This window comes from Rhineura floridana, chromosome 3, assembly GCF_030035675.1.
Source record: "Rhineura floridana isolate rRhiFlo1 chromosome 3, rRhiFlo1.hap2, whole genome shotgun sequence".
NCBI lineage: Eukaryota > Metazoa > Chordata > Lepidosauria > Squamata > Rhineuridae > Rhineura > Rhineura floridana.
Window position 1 is genome coordinate 55398357 of NC_084482.1, and position 15133 is coordinate 55413489.

Below are 15133 nucleotides of genomic sequence, written 5' to 3' on the forward strand. Positions count from 1 at the left end.
CAAAGACCGAATCAGTGTACGTGTATCCGCCCCTCCGATTGAAGGGAGAAAAAACTCGCATCGCAGAGCATGCCGGGAGACAGGTTAAAAGCCTCTACGGGAGTTGCCAAATTCTTTCAAGAAAAATTTCCCGCCTTGTCTTTGATTGGCTAAGGAGCAGGGAGGTTTCTTTTGATTGTGTGTTGACCGGCGCGATCCGTTCCTATTGGACAATGGTTTGCTCTGGGTATATAAAATTCAAGAGCGGGGCGCGAAGAGTGAAAAGACTAGTCTAGGTAAGAGTACTTCAGCAAGTGATAAGAATCGGAGCCATGAACTGTCTGATGATGCCGGGAGTGCAACCAGGGTCGCCCATCAAGGCCCGCGGCCAGATACAGGCATGTAAAGGGGGGGGGGTTATGTGACAGCCTTTCAATGATTTTGAGTGAAAGGTATTATAATAGGCTCGCTGATCATTCTGAGGCTGGGGCGGGAAGCAGGGATTGTCTGGCCATTTCGGTGATCTTTCCAGGGCCTTTGGCTGTGTGAGGTGCTGGGAAGGAAGAATAAGAGAACTGGATGGTGTGACAACCTGGACTGGGGAACTAGGGGTAGGAAAGATTGTTTGAGACTTAAGAAGAGCGCTATTGAATCAGACCCCGAGGCCCATCTAGCCTAGCGTTCCTTCTCACAGTGGCCAAGCAGCTGTAGATGGGAAGCCCAAACCAGGACGTGAGTACAATAGCACTCTCCCTTTTTGTGATTCATTTCTTTACTTACACTCATACTGCCTCCAATATTGGTGGTAACTCTGAACGTTAGTGAGGAGAAGTGTGGGAGGGTTTGTGTACCCCACACAGATGAGATGAAATGTATAAATTGAAGATGGTGGGAATTGTAGACTGATAGCATCTAAAGCACAAGTTCCTTACTCCTGGTATAAATCCTGGCTATGTATAGTTCAGCATCCCGTTTTCAACTGTGGCCAGTAAGCTTGCGACATGTATATCTGATAGGGGTGCTACTTAACTCTTTTTTCCTTCCCCATTTATAGGTCATCTTTGGACCCATGTTCTCTGGGAAAAGGTATCTACACTGAAGATCTGAAAATAATGTTATAATTTGCACTAGTAATTTGGATATTGGGCCTGGCACACCAAAATTCTTTTCTCCAGGGCAGCTGATCTGTAACAGATCCTACTAGTGGCACAGTGGGCTGAAGTTATACCTTCTTCACCACCATTGTAGTACTGCCTTCTTCCTTAGTCAGTAGGCTAGAGGTGAAAATGTATCAAGGCATGAGGTAATGAACTGCATACCCTGCAATGAGCTCAAAAGTAGTGGTGTTTCATGATTTGGATTTGTGGCCTGCTTTCCCAAAAAGGTTGGTTATCTTACCAGAGCAAATGGTTGTCTGATCAGAACAGGTTATGCCACTGGGCAGATAATCAAAAGAATCCTTGTTGTGCCCTAGCCAATTAAGGCTCTGTAGGGCAGGGAATGGATTTTGTGAATGAAACGGAGATAATTGCTATTTCTTTAGTTCTGTTTTACCTCCAAAATTTTAGTGCCGACTTCTGTTATTAGAATAAAAGTCAGTGTCTTAAAACACAAGTCTCTGCCAGAGCTTTGCTTGGGGGGGGTGTTTTCTACATTGTAAGTGTTGTCATTAATGTTGAGGCTTTGTGACCAAAGCAATCAACCTTGTGTTTGTGCAGTATCTTTCATGTAGCAGCCGCAGCTTTGATTCACAGTAGAGCCACATGTGCCATTCTACTACAAGAAATTGTTTATTTCTGGCTAGAAGTAATTTAGACTTTCCTGGATGTTGCTTGCCACTCAATATCTCCATTTTTGTTTTGCAGTACTGAACTTATGCGCCGGGTCCGTCGGTTCCAAATTGCACAGTACAAATGTCTGCTGATCAACTATGCCAAGGACACACGCTACTGCGTCAATGGAGTCTCCACACATGACAGGTGAATTACTAAAATGCCATGGCTGATCTATACAGTGTATACACTTGGAAAATTCCAAGAAGGCAAACCATTTTTCTCAAACTTTTGTTTGAAGCTGTTGGTACTGTAATGCTCTGCTAATGCATGGCCTTTTGTGATTCAAGCAACTACTTTCCCTTTCTTAAAGGGTACTCTCACATTGCTGTAATCTAGATTTGAGAATGCTCTCCAAGTGCCACTGAAACTGGAAACAGAACTCTCTGCCACATAGAGTAGGTTTATAACCAAAGCAAGCCTGCTATCATAAACATTTCTCTTTCTACATAGGAACACCATGGAGGCATTGTCAGCTTGTTGTCTCAAGGATGTGCATCAAGAGGCCCTCGGCTCTGCTGTGATTGGCATTGATGAAGGCCAGTTTGTAAGTTCCTGTATTTTCCCTAATCTACCCTTGGTGTTCACCATGGGGAGATAATTGTTAAACATGACATAGTTACCTGGTCTCATTCTTAGAATATTCCTGCTATAAACTATTCTTAGCCTGCATATCTGTAACACACAGGCGGCTGCAAATGGGTTCCCTGGAAGTTATTTTCTTGACAGTGCTAGGGATATTAGTTAAAGCATTCAGTTGGACAGTTAAAAGGTTAAAAGAGGCATTAACATAATTTATTTATTATTTATTTTATTAGATTTATATACCGCCCGAGTAGCATTAGCTCTCTGGGCGGTGAACAACAGAATATAAAAATACAAAACATCTCAGATCTCATAATAAATACAGCATAAACATATATAAAACAAGAAATCAAAAACAATTACAACAAAATTTAAAACTAAAACGAGTTACATATTAAAACGCCATAGCAAAGAGGCAAGTCTTAACCTTAATAATGGGGTATAGAGCAGGGGTGAGGAGAAAGTAAACAATCCACTGGCCAGTTACTAGTGTGGACCACACTGTGGTTGCTGGTAGTTGTGCCAAGAATGCTGGTGTAAGAGGAGCTTGGCCTGATGTGGCATTGCATGTCATCCTAAGAACAAGTGCATATTTTGGAAGGTATTATACAAATTAGCTGTGCTTTAGCTATATAGAGATCCTGAGGATGCACTTTTGCTTTGTATATGTAAATCCCATTATTAGAGCTTGGGGATTCTAACAAAAAAACACATGCATCTCAGATCTAGAGAGAGTAGGTGGAAATGGATCAGCAAGAAACATTTCCATTTCAAAGCTTACTGTGTGTTAACTGTCTGTAGTCTTAGAGCACAAGAGAAGCCCTGTCCTATGGTCAACCCACTCCTCTGTCTTCTACTTGGAAATTCAGGTGATGGTAATGGCAGGCTTACCATGTACCTAGAGACTAAATACAGCCACCACTCCACCTGCTGACTACCATCTGGCAAGTGTGATGAGCTCCAGCCTTGGAACTGCAGAGATGGGTGGGGATCTATCTGACAGCTACATGGCACTTTTGCAGTCCTTTCTCCAGATCCGGCATTAGGACAAAGGTGGCTTCCAGACTACCCCCATGTCGTACTCCAGAGCAGAAAAAAGTTGCAGGTGATTTCCTTGTCTCCACTGTTCAGTCTTGTCACCTGACACTTTCCAGCTGAGCATTGGCCAGATGTGAAGGGAGACAGTGGCTTCCTTGGCCACGACTTAGCTATTGAGCCTAGCGACTCTCAGCCAAGTGGCAGTCAGCTGGACAAACTCTGCACCTCGGTGTTCTACAAGAAAGGCATTTTAGCCAAACCAGCAGGGGCAGGTAGTTACTATTTTTGTCTTGCCTACAAAGCCCAGCCAAAAATTGTTGATCCTTCCCCATGGCTTCTGATCCTCTGGTAACTGAATAGACTTTGAACTTCCAAGCTGGTAACGCTGCAGTTGAAGGAATTCTTGTAAACATTAGTAATTTTATTTTGGTCATGGACTAGCAAATGTGTGAACATTTGTGTTATACATTTCCTACAAAACGATGCTCTTCTGTCACCCTTATCTGCTGCCAGAAATAGCAACTGAGGAAGGTTTGGATCTTCTGCAGAGAGTGACTGATCCAAGTCTAATCTGCTCAATACCCTAACCCACCTCACCTGAGTACTGGCTGTTTTAGACCATCCAGTTTTACAACCATTCATCTGAGGAGGAGCATTTCGGACTACAATATATGAAAAGATACCCCTTGAGACTTGTGTCTAGAAAGTGGCCTTTATCAGTCGGTTCCCTTACAGACCAGTAACAAATAATGAGGTTTCTTCCAGAGTAATGACAGGTTGCATGTAGGTTGAGGGTCCTGAATGTATTGTGCAACTGTTGTCCTTGGTTAGAAATATAGGGAGCTGCATCAGCTATGTGTCTATTTAGCATAGTATTGTCTACTCTGTTTGGCAGCCAATCTCTGGCTGAGAGAACTTTCTCATCACTTTTTTAAAAATTAGAGATATTGGAGCCTTCTGCAGGCAAAGCATGTGCTCTGTCACTGACCTATTGTCCTTTCCCCCATAGGTGAGACCTTTCTAGCAGTAACAGGTGGGGAAGCAGCTTGCAGGTTTCCAGCAAGGAAGACACTAGATTCTTCAGTATGAGAACATGAGACCTGTTGGACCCCTTGGCCATAAGCATAAGTGGGTTAAGGTGCAATCCTATACAACTTACCTGGGAGTTAGACCCATTGAATGCAATTAGGCTTACTTCTGAGTAGATATGTGTAGGCCAGAGTCAGCCAATCTAGTGCCCTCCAGATGTTCTTGGACTACAGCTCCTATCATCCCTAACCAGACAATATCAGGAGGGTACCGAATTGGTTACCCTGGTATAGGCTTTCACTGTAAAAGTACCATGCAAATGCTTCTAAGAGCATCATCGCCTCCTCCCAATAAAAGGACTGACTTGTGTACTGTGGAGGAACATCAAGGTTTTCCCCCCCTCTTTCCATCTAGTTTCCAGATACTGTAGAGTTCTGTGAGGCAATGGCCAATGCAGGGAAGACTGTCATAGTGGCAGCTCTTGATGGGACCTTCCAGAGAAAGGTAAGTCTCTCTAAATTCTTCATTGCCTCTTCTGGTGGGTTGGTGTGTGTGTGTTTCAACCCTGTGCTGCATCTGGCTGTTTCATTGTAGGCCTTTGGGAACATCTTGCAGCTGGTCCCTCTGGCAGAGAGTGTGGTGAAGCTAAATGCTGTCTGCATGGAATGTTATCGTGAAGCCTCCTATACAAAAAGGCTCGGAGCAGAGAAAGAGGTAAGGCTACAGTGTGTACTTGTTCTCCTTAGAAGGGTTCCTGTGAAGTAGAGGTGTTACATGCCCTAGGAGGACAGCAGGAAAGTGTTAGTTTTAAAACCTGCAAAGTAATGAAAGCTTCTTCCCTCTTGTCCAGGTGGAAGTGATAGGAGGAGCAGACAAGTACCATTCGGTCTGCCGCGTCTGCTACTTCAAAAAACGACAACAGCAGCCAGCAACTGACAACAAGGAGAACCTACCAGGAGGAAATAAACAGCTGGATATTACTGCTTCCCGAAAGGCTTTGGCTGCTCGTCAAATCATGCATTGGAGCCCATCACACTGAAAAGGAAGAACCCTTTTCTTGGTTGGAAATAATGGTCCTGTCCTTTATTCCAGCTGTTATACTGTTATAAGTTGTGCAACTCAGAGGACAATACTAGTGAAGGCACTAGAATGAACTGCTTTTAAAGGGGAGAAGGCGGCTGGGGCATGTTGCAAAAGGCTATAGCTTTAGGTGTTCTGTGCTAAAAAGCTGCCAGCTAACCTCTTATCTAACTTCCTCTCTATGAGGAAGAGTTCCTAACATCATGTAGAATCAGTTTCTTCTGGGGCCCACTAAATTCATTAGTAGAACCTGTTTCCTAGTGGAACTAAAACATATGTACCATAAAGTGTTTTCCTAGTGTTTCAGCAAACACTGGTGTCCTTGTTGAACCCAGTTTATAGTCTTTTTCTTAATCTTTCCCCCCTTCCTCAGCATAGAATGTTACTTGACAATGGAACATGATGTTCAACTCTAACAAGGTAGACTAGACCGCCTGAACAAGATAATATTTCACTTGATTCTATGTGTATTGCACTGATTCAATATCCAGTAACATCTTGGGTATATAGTATAGTTTTGCCTGTTCTGTGAGGCTTTCTAGTAAAACTATTACTAGGACTGAAGAAATTATGGGGCCTCTGCTTTTCTGTAGAAGGGTTTGACTGATTTAATATGTGTCTAGATGTAGACCATAAGCACTTCTTAAGTACTATGCTGCTTTGGCTGTAAAATTTTGCATTTATGTCAAGCCTTTACTTTCCTAATTTATTCTGGAAAATAGTGAATGTCTTGGTTAGCCTTATCCTGAGTTTTTTACATCATTTTGGGAGGGTTCAGAACTATTTTTCTTTAAAGGCTACACATTTTCAGACTGCAGGAGCCACATCTAGCTCTCAATCCACTCAATCAGAAGTGTTGATTACTTGCTTTTGCTTGGAAGCTCTTAAGTTGTTGTAGAGTAGCTACTGAAACTGCCAATACCTCTTTTTCCAATAGCACAGATACTCTTCATGTTAAGAGTTGCAATAGGAGATACAGAATTAGCTGACTTGAGTGCTTGGCTGGCCAAAACCCAAAACAGCAGGAGGTAGGAAGTCTAGCCTAAAAATAGTAGCTGAGATAAAAAGGTTTATATTGCGATATTTCTATAGCTGCCAAGAGTTTATGCCACTGCTTCCCTAGAGCCAGACATCATGTTCTGCCCCGGATACTTCCTTATCAAAGAACTTGGCTCATACAGAGACATCTCCACCTGAAGTCATGGGGACAGCGTATAATAACTATCACACATTCTAAGTGGTGGGAGTGATGAGGTTTATTTCTGCCATGATATAGATTTAAAACACTTTGAGATCCTCACACAGCTTCCCCATGTGGTCTTGTATCCTGTTTTTTCCTCACAACAGGTATAGGTGAAAAACAGCAACCTATGAAGATACAGCTTTCCCTGAAAGGCTTGTTACCTGCCCAAGAAAGGTTGGCAATGTAAGCTTTGTGCAAGTGGGTTTCCCACCCAACAGAGGATTAGGGAGTGGTACCATGCCCTTGGCAATACTTTTTTTTTGCCAGCATCAGTACTTGCAGACCACTATTGGTATATCTTATGTGAATAGGATCGAAGTTCCTCCCATTTAGAACCAGGATTGAATTGGGGGAGAGAAACAGAAAAGGCACACAGGAAAACCCATCTTCTCTCAGTAACACAATAAGCAAGTTTAACACATTATATACACATTTTCAAAGAAAGGAGATGGTCTTTAGGCCTAGGCTTTGGCATCAGGTCCATCCAGCAGCAGCTGAAAAGCAATAAAGAAGGCACTGCACCTGCGTTACCCAATCTAGAAAGGCAGCACCATAGGAGCCATGGGAACTAAGCCCCATTCAGGGCCTGGAGCACAGCAAAAATGAGTAAAGGATACCATGGCACCTGGCAAAAAGTACTTGACCTCCAGCAGCAAGGGTCCCATAGTAGAAAGCAAAGTAACATTTGCCTCACTGCTGGGCAAAACTCTGGCTCCTGTTAGAGCCAGTGATAGCTGAAACATTATTCACCTCCTAACAAAGAATTCCTCTGCATGGATTCAGCAACTATTATGCCTTACAATTCACACAGGCCAGAAAGAAAGCCTCTCACACCCTTGAATGGAACAAAGCATTTTCTGCAAGAAGCAGCTTTCAGAAAAGGTACAGAACAGCAAGAATACCCCAGAACCCAACACGCGTGCACACACATGCAGTAAGCTGTGGCATTCTTACTCTTCACAGTAAATGCCTTTCCCCTACCAAGCAGTGAATCAATTGCACTTATGTGGCTATCTCTGTGAGCTACTTTAAACAGTGCTAGTAACAGTCAGTACACAGGTGGAGGTTGGTAGCCCTCAGAGTCATCTACAGTGCGAGTGAAAGGTGGCTGCTGGTAGCTCTCATGACTGACATTGGGGTAACTGGAGTACGGGGATGCAGGACCCGGAGCTGGGTCAACATAACTGTGGTCAAAATCTTGCACACCCATGCGGTAGCGCTGAAGTGCAAAGGTGATCAGGAGCCCCTGTGAAGAGAAACAAGTTATTAGCTCCAGCCAACAAGGAACAGGGTCCCTCCACAAAGAGTTGCTTTGCAGAGGCAGCAAGTTCCTGCAGAGGTACCACCTTGGTGAAGTACCTAGCAAATCACGCTATTGTCCCTTATGGATGTACAGTGTCACTGCTTCCTAAGGGGTCAAATACAACAATCATTTTTTACAACTCTGTAAGGAAGGTTATTATTAATCCTGTATTTCAGATGAAGGGCCAAGGAAGTGCTATGGCTACCTTGTGAGATACTGCAATGCCAGAGGTGAGATCTGAATTGTTGACTTCCTGTTTTGAGCTCACTAACAGACTTGGTAATACTAGCCATCAGTTCCATACCCAGTCCTCAATTCAGGTCTCACAGTCTGTAGACTACCCAGCCTCTAAGCTGACTGGTCAGCCTTGGGTTTACTTCAGAGAGAGAGAGAGAAACCCACACTCACCCATGAGAAAATGGAAAAGAAGCTGAAGGCAATTGAAGCACGAGCAGAATCGGCTCCAGTAGTTACATCTTCAGACACCATTGATGCCCATTGGTTTGTCAACACACAGAACCCGATAAACCACAGAAAGGTCCAGAGAGCTGCACAGAGAAAAGGGATATTTAGCAACAGGAAGAGACTGGATGGCTTAATAGGATATGAAGGCCTATGTTAAACCCTATCCTAGGGGCTGTATCCAATGCTGCAGCTCCACTAGCACAACAGATTTATGTGCATGCAGTAGAACGTCTCTCCTCCCCCAGCTCCCTGTGCACCCTCAAAAATCAGCTCCAGAGTTGGGAGACCTTTGGGAACAGATTTTGGGGGCATGCCGAGGAAGGAGAGGAAACAGTGGAAATCTGCTTGTGCAGTATTGGATATGACATTGGGTTTCTATTCTTTTGGCCCAAGTGCTAGTCTGCCAATCTTTCCAAATTGAACAGAAGCACAGGGAGGCATTCAGCACAGGCACCCCTCAGCTGATGCTACAGCAGAGCAGTTTTTCCCAACCTAATGCCCTCCAGATACGTTGGAGCATCTCTCACTAACCCCATCTAGCATGGCCCATGGCCAGAAATAGTCCAAAATATCTGGAGGACAGCGGGCTGGGGAGGCTGCAGTAGAGAGTCCCCTCCTGCTCCTTCTACTAGTTGAGACGATGACTGTTATTTTATCATGTAGTGAGGGAAAGTATTTGCCAGAGCACAAGCAGCAGTTAGAAACTTCTTAGGGCTCCTCCAGACACCTTGTTTATTGAGCATCCATCCTGATTTGCTTCCACAAAAGCTTAAAAGGTGGTTAGACTATGTCCAATCTTTATTGAGCATTCATTTACGATGTGTTGGGGGGCAGTAATATAATGAGCATTATCCTGATTTGCTTGTGGGGTGTTTTCACATCTTCGTCTTAGTCATTTGTTCATCCCACATGCGCTCCCCCATCACTTTCCAAACTGCAAAAGTCATTTTTTTAAAAAAAAAGTGGGGTTGGTGCTAGCTATACACTTGAACCTTTCTCAAAAAATACCGACAGCCTGAAGACTGAGCAGAATAAGCACACTGCAACAGTCACAGGGTTATATGTGGATCAAGTTTTGCCTAGTAGTTAATCTGGGCCCAGGCTTGAAATGGGAGGCCATTCTTCCCTATTTCTCAAAATCAACTTATCATGATCTAGCAGCCTCCTTAAAGCAACTGCTGACATTTTGTTCAAGGTATTAAGGCACACTATGTTTATGTCAGGGAACAAAAGACCCCAGTACTGTTGCCTCTCCTCCTTGCCCAGCACCACTCTTTACCAGGAATGTAGTGTCCCAGTGTTTTGGGGAATACAGGCCATCTCCCCTGGAAGGCACTTTCACTGACACAAAGCAAGCCTTAGCAGGCAACATGCCAGGAGAGCTGAGCTGTTCCAAACTCACATCACACTGAGAGCAAAACAAGAGACGGCATTGTCCAACTCTTGAAAGGGGGTGGGGAGAAGAGCCAAATAACATGAATGGAGCCTTGCCCTTCTCCCCAGGAATTTGCTTCAGGTCATGCCACCCAGTAACAAATACCTGAGAAGCCCAGATCAGCCATAACGAGGTACTTGCGGTCAGTGGCATTGCTGATCTGTGGGAAGTAGATATCAGCTGTCAAGAAGAATACACAGGCTAGAAAGGCAATCACACCAATGCTGATGCCATAATGACAGGCACCCTCACTGTGGTTAAAGATGCAGTAGAGGTCGTCTGACGTATGCTTGTTGGTGTAGCCCTCACCAATGATACAGGAGAATACTATGAGTGCAAATATCTGCCAAACAAATGAGAAGACATACAAGGCTAGCACCTTCCAGAGTAATTAGAGGATTCAGTTAAGGCACAAATCAACCATGAATTTATTTATTTACATTTACATACTACTTTTCTTCCATCATGGAACCTAAGGCAGTGTACATGTGGTTTCCAGATGTTCACTTATCCATCTACTTATCAGACTCAGACCTGCTTACCTTGTGCAAGGTAGTGGCATCATGTGCTTTCTTACCATGCTCTGGGAACACCAAATCCTACAACCCAATATCTGCATAAAACATTACTCCTGCAAGATCTCAACCTTGCTTCTTTGTGCACAGCTGATAGCTGCATGGCACTCATTCAGAACAATCAACAGAGGCCTGAATAGATTTGGCCTCACACAATGGAAGAGAGAAGCAGTAATTATAGCTGGTTGCTAGATACTGGGCCGAGTAGGATGGGGAGTTCTATTTGAGACTCCATGGGCTGTATCTAATGTGGCACTAACTCACAGTCCTGTCAGTGCAAGGTTTTCTGCTTGTGCAATGGAACTTCCCCCCTCCTGGCCCCTAAATCTGTTCTAAGGGCTCCCTCAACCCTCCAGATTATATTAGGAGAGGATGTGGGGCACACACAGGGGAGAAGCCCCATGGCACAAGAGGAAATTCTTGTACTGACTTGACATGTTAGTTGAACATGGCACTGTAAATATGCCCATCCCAAAAAGAGAACGACCCAAATGGCTGCAGAGCCTTCCTCCTTGACTTTTCAAGCAGGGCCTCTCAGACAAAGCCACTTCAAGGTTCAGACAGATCTCTTCACCTCCCCATTTAATTTTAAAGCTGTACTTTTCTTCTCGCTGGAAACAAGCTGCTCTCAGCCACCCGCTACTTCAGTCTAATTCCTCCTCTGCCTAACTGGCCATTCCCTATACAAATTTCTCCTCCATACGCCCAAGAATTTTTATTTTTTTTAACAGTTTCTCGCCAGATTTAATTTTAAAACTGCTGGAACACAAAATGACAGCCCTTGCCACAGATCAATAACCAAACACACTTGAAGTTCATCCCTCAAGTGCATGGCTTTCAAATGCAGCAAGCAGAACATGGCACACATGTGTGTGTGCGAGAGAAATGAATAGATGTGTAACCTACTGTGACTAGAGCAGTGCCCTCCAACCATTTTTGCTTGAGGAATACCTATTAACATCTCATGATTTCCCAAATATCTCCAGCTCGCCCTCCGTCCCTGCTCCCTCCCAGTAAAAAAAAAAAGGCTGGTAATACTTTATAGATTGTCCTTGATAAATAATGAGTGTCATTATTTACAGATTTTCACAGCACCTCTGGAAGATGCCCCTGGAATACCAGCTGAAAACCACAGGCCTTGAAGAGTAGCTTTCCCTCAGTCTGCATCCTGGATGAACCAGCTGTGCAACCGGAAAACTGGGTTACTGCCTGCTTCCTAAGCAGTTTCCATTTTCTTCACTATCACGCAAAGTTCCCATAGATTTGAGAAGTTTCCCTAGGCTAGAGCTACAAATGGCCCCTATACAGAAGAGAGCTCCCAGATGGCACAACAAACCTAAGCGTGAAGCCTTGATCATCCTCACATGCAGATCATCAAGCTGGTAAAAAGGCAAGGAAACCAGCCGCCTCTATCCCCTCTTCGCTTAAGGCCCATCAGCTGACAACCATATGACCAGGCTGCTTTCTCCTCAAACAACCCTTAATGCAAAGCGGTGGACTTTATGCAGCAGAATTGCCCAATCCTGAGCAAGTGCAAGGGAGCAAATCCCTCCGTCACAGAAATCGAATCAGGGAGAATCAGAAGTGGCTCCGGCTTTCACATGCTTGGCTCACCCGGGCCAGGGCAAGTTTGGGCGAAGTGAGAAAGGCGAGACGCAGCACAGGAGACGCGTGCCGGAACCCCGAGTCTGCAGCCTCAGGGGGCGAGAGTAGAGAGGTCAGCCTCATCAGGATGCTTTCCAGAGGACTTCGCCGCGTGTATTTTTCAGAAGTGGAACAACAAGCAGAGACTTTTCCCAAGCAGCCGCCCAGGCTGGGCCCTGATCAAGTCATCGCCACCCAGGCAGGGAGGGACGCGGGGCGGTGGTGGTTTGAATTGCCTCCAGCAGGTGTCTCCATTTCCAACGGCGTGGCATGACATTGCATTGCTCCGCTCCGCCTCAACTACTTCCCCTCCTAGGTGGTGATAGACACGGCCCAGGAGCCTAAGCGTAACCAGACACCCCTCCAATCAAATGGTCCCACCTCAGCTACTCCAGCCACACCTGAACTAACTAGCAGCACCCGAGCCAGTCCATCCTCTTCAGAAGCAAGCGCAGGGTGCGTGGGCACACTTATTTCACGACGGGGGCGGGGGGAGAAAAGGAGAGGGACGGACTCCGGGAAGTTAAAGCCTACTTTTCATGCTTCTTCACTCTGTCCCAGTCGCGCCCCGCCACTCACCGCACTCAGAATGCGCACAATGACCTGCGGCTGTTGCAAGAAGCGCCACGGGTCAAACGTGCCACCTGCCTTGGCCGCTCCGTAGGCACCTCCACCGCTTTCCATGGCGCTGACACCGTTTTCTGCCACTCTCCCGATCCGGAACTTGCAGTGCCCGCCTCGCCCAAACTTGTGTTTGCAGGTCCACAAGCCCCGCCCCTCCACTCCGCCCCCAGGGAGGAGATCGGACCAGATCAGACTCCAGACAAGAGACGTCCGGGGGGTTGCCTTTGTTGTGCACGGACAGACGGGGCTTCTTGTCTTATGCGGGGTCTCTGGCCGCATTCACGCTGTACATTTATTCCACTACTATTCCACTTTAAATAATCATGGCTTCTCCCAAAGAATCCTGGTAAGTGTAGTTTGTGATGGGTGCTGAGAGTTGTTAGGAGAACCCTGTTTCTCTCATAGAACTAAACTTTTCAGAGTTCCCTGGGAAGAGGGATTGATCCTTAAACTGCTCAGGGAATTGTAGCTCTCTGAAGAGAATACTGTAGGAGCTTCCTAACATTTCTTAGCCCCCCTTCACAAACTACTTACCATGATTCTTTGGGAGAAATGATGATCATTTAAAGTGGAATAGTATTGGAATAAATGTATGATGTGAATGTGGACTTTGAAGCAGCTTCATATTCTATTTCTTCTGCGCTGACTGTAATGCACTGTTTCAGTTTTACATTCACTTGAAACTAAGATGCGACCTTTAATGCAAAACTGGAGACTGTCAGGCCCAGAGGCCAAAAGCTGCCCGCCAGACCTCTCTGGCCTCTGGTCTCTTCCCAGTCGCCGTCCCATTGCCCAGGCTACATCCTTCATTGCAACCTCCTTGAGTGGCTGGAATGGGCCCTTCAACTCTGATAATGCCACCTGCTTGCCTGGATGGGGGCACAGAGAGATGTGTGTGTAGAAATTAGCCTACTCAGCACAGGTAAAATTTATCTTCATTGCTCTGGCCACTTTTGCCTCAGGACCTGTCCATCACTGACATATGGCCCCCAGAAGGGAATATCACTTGGGCTGAAAAAGGTTCCTGACCTCTGCCTTAATCCTATCATAGTCAACAGCTGGAAAACCCTAGGAAGTGATGAGCATCTTGCTGGATTCCTTGATTTCAGATAATGAATATTTCTCCTGCATTCTATCTAGGTCAATATAATATAATCTCTGCTGTGGTGGCCAGTACAGGCATTCTGTGCAAATCAGAATCACAAGGCGCTTCAGGAGGTTTGCAGATACTCTGCACATGAGTTTATAGATCTTGATTATCTGATAGATCTTAGTTTCTGGGGGGAAATGATCCTTTATTGCCAGATCATTAGTGAAAACACAACACCCCATTTATTTTGTATTAAACACTCTTTTTTAAAAGTGTGCTTAAGCTGGCCACTTATTTGCTGTGGCCTCCTGCAAAACCCCATCTGCAGGCTTCCTCAGGTGTCAACTGCTACCCCCTGCAAGGCCTGGGTGCCAGCTGAAGCCAGTTGGGGCTAACAAGGGAGAAGACAACTGCCAGAGGATGGGGAAGAGAGCTCCCCTTCATAAGAGCCACCTCTAGCCAAGGCTTCCCTCCCCCCAGTGTCAGGCTTCTTTTAACATGTGCCAGGGTAGGAGTAGTCGGGGGGCATGCCATTGGGGTAATACTGGGCAGGGGACATAATAGTGGTGGGAGGCAGACTGGCCGTTACAGGGGATGTAAGACATCTTCGTGGTTGCATCCCTTCTAGCCCCCCTTCCAACCCTTGGGACACTGGTAGCTATGCTGGGAACTCCCTGGATCTTACTGTCCTGCTGCTGAATGCAAGGTCAGTGACTAATAAAACCACTTTAATTCAGGACTTAATCCTGGACGAATGCACTGACCTTGCTTGCATTACCGAAACCTGGCTAAATGATCAGAGTGGAGTAGAACTTTCCCAGCTCTGCCCACCAGGTTTTGTGGCACTCCAGCAGCCTAGATCCAGGGGGTGAGGAGGTGGGGTTGCAATTGTCTGCAGGGAATCTTATCTCCCCTGTCAGGTACCCTGTCCCTAACACCTCCAGCTTTGAGTGTGTGTGCCTGGCGTTGGTTCAGGGAGACAGAGTGGGGATTCTGTTGGTGTACTGTCCACCCTGCTGCCCAACAGTCTCCCTCCCTGAGCTGGTAGTCTCGGTGTTGGTGTTGCAGTTCCCCAGGTTGATGGTTCTGAGTGACTTCAACATACATGCCGAGTTAGACTCACAGGTCCAGCTCAGGACTTCATGGCTGCCATGACAACCATGGGGCTGTCTCTAATATCATGTGGACCAACACATGTGGCAGGACACATA

The 15133-nt window shown here is 45.7% G+C and overlaps 2 protein-coding genes across 4 annotated transcripts; one reads left to right on the top strand and one right to left on the bottom strand.

The window, feature by feature from the left end:
- Positions 1-247: 247 nt before the first annotated feature.
- TK1 (thymidine kinase 1) lies at positions 248-7613 on the top strand. 3 transcript variants are annotated; one of them, XM_061615876.1, is made up of 7 exons: positions 248-377; positions 1034-1065; positions 1845-1958; positions 2265-2358; positions 4878-4967; positions 5058-5177; positions 5314-7613. In XM_061615876.1, exons 1-7 carry the CDS (start codon positions 312-314, stop codon positions 5500-5502), a joined length of 705 nt encoding a protein of 234 aa, XP_061471860.1. In that variant the 5' UTR covers positions 248-311; the 3' UTR covers positions 5503-7613. The 3 variants fall into 3 exon arrangements, with proteins under 3 accessions (XP_061471860.1, XP_061471863.1, XP_061471861.1); XM_061615877.1 differs by lacking the exon at positions 248-377 and adding an exon at positions 543-711; XM_061615879.1 differs by lacking the exon at positions 4878-4967.
- SYNGR2 (synaptogyrin 2) lies at positions 6782-12987 on the bottom strand. The gene is made up of 4 exons (XM_061615875.1): positions 12788-12987; positions 10095-10332; positions 8498-8637; positions 6782-8032 (listed from the first exon to the last, which is right to left on the bottom strand). Exons 1-4 carry the CDS (start codon positions 12890-12892, stop codon positions 7835-7837), a joined length of 681 nt encoding a protein of 226 aa, XP_061471859.1. The 5' UTR covers positions 12893-12987; the 3' UTR covers positions 6782-7834.
- Positions 12988-15133: the final 2146 nt, after the last annotated feature.

Excerpts from the sequence above, each read along its gene's own strand:
- TK1 (XM_061615876.1), top strand. The coding sequence starts at position 312 with ATGAACTGTCTGATGATGCCGGGAGTGCAACCAGGGTCGCCCATCAAG. Across the intron at positions 1,959-2,264 it reads GGAGTCTCCACACATGACAG|GAACACCATGGAGGCATTGT; the intron begins GTGAATTACTAA and ends CTTTCTACATAG. Across the intron at positions 5,178-5,313 it reads GGCTCGGAGCAGAGAAAGAG|GTGGAAGTGATAGGAGGAGC; the intron begins GTAAGGCTACAG and ends CCTCTTGTCCAG.
- SYNGR2 (XM_061615875.1), bottom strand. The coding sequence starts at position 12,892 with ATGGAAAGCGGTGGAGGTGCCTACGGAGCGGCCAAGGCAGGTGGCACG. Across the intron at positions 8,638-10,094 it reads GGCTGATCTGGGCTTCTCAG|CTCTCTGGACCTTTCTGTGG; the intron begins GTATTTGTTACT and ends TTCTCTGTGCAG. Across the intron at positions 8,033-8,497 it reads TCTTTTCCATTTTCTCATGG|GGGCTCCTGATCACCTTTGC; the intron begins GTGAGTGTGGGT and ends TTCTCTTCACAG.